This window comes from Penaeus monodon, chromosome 33 (genome assembly GCF_015228065.2).
Source record: "Penaeus monodon isolate SGIC_2016 chromosome 33, NSTDA_Pmon_1, whole genome shotgun sequence".
Classification (NCBI taxonomy): Eukaryota; Metazoa; Arthropoda; class Malacostraca; order Decapoda; family Penaeidae; genus Penaeus; species Penaeus monodon.
This window is the reverse complement of record NC_051418.1, coordinates 19,888,490-19,888,711: the sequence shown is the minus strand read 5'-3', so window position 1 is coordinate 19,888,711 and position 222 is coordinate 19,888,490. Positions and strand designations below refer to the sequence as shown.

The 222-nt window shown below is 38.3% G+C and overlaps 1 protein-coding gene across 1 annotated transcript in view; it reads right to left on the bottom strand.

The window, feature by feature from the left end:
• Positions 1-222, bottom strand: part of LOC119594295 — a 25,740-nt gene that overhangs the window by 21,258 nt on the left and 4,260 nt on the right. Inside the window, 1 exon segment of the mRNA XM_037943356.1 lies at positions 78-167. Coding sequence (XP_037799284.1) covers positions 78-167 — 90 coding nt within the window.

Here is a 222-nt window from a genome sequence, read left to right as displayed (position 1 = left end):
CACACACACACACAAAATTATTTCCTGAAAAGAAGAAAAGAGAAGAACAAAAAATAAAAAGGAACATCTGAATTCACCTCCTTATCTGCAGGCTCCGGTTTCTTCTTCTTAGCCACCTTCTGCTTCTTAGCAGGGCTCCCACTGTCATTGCTATCGATCTTGCGTTTCTGTGTTTACAGTACACTGATTATATTGACATGCAGAAACATTTTTTCACAAGAA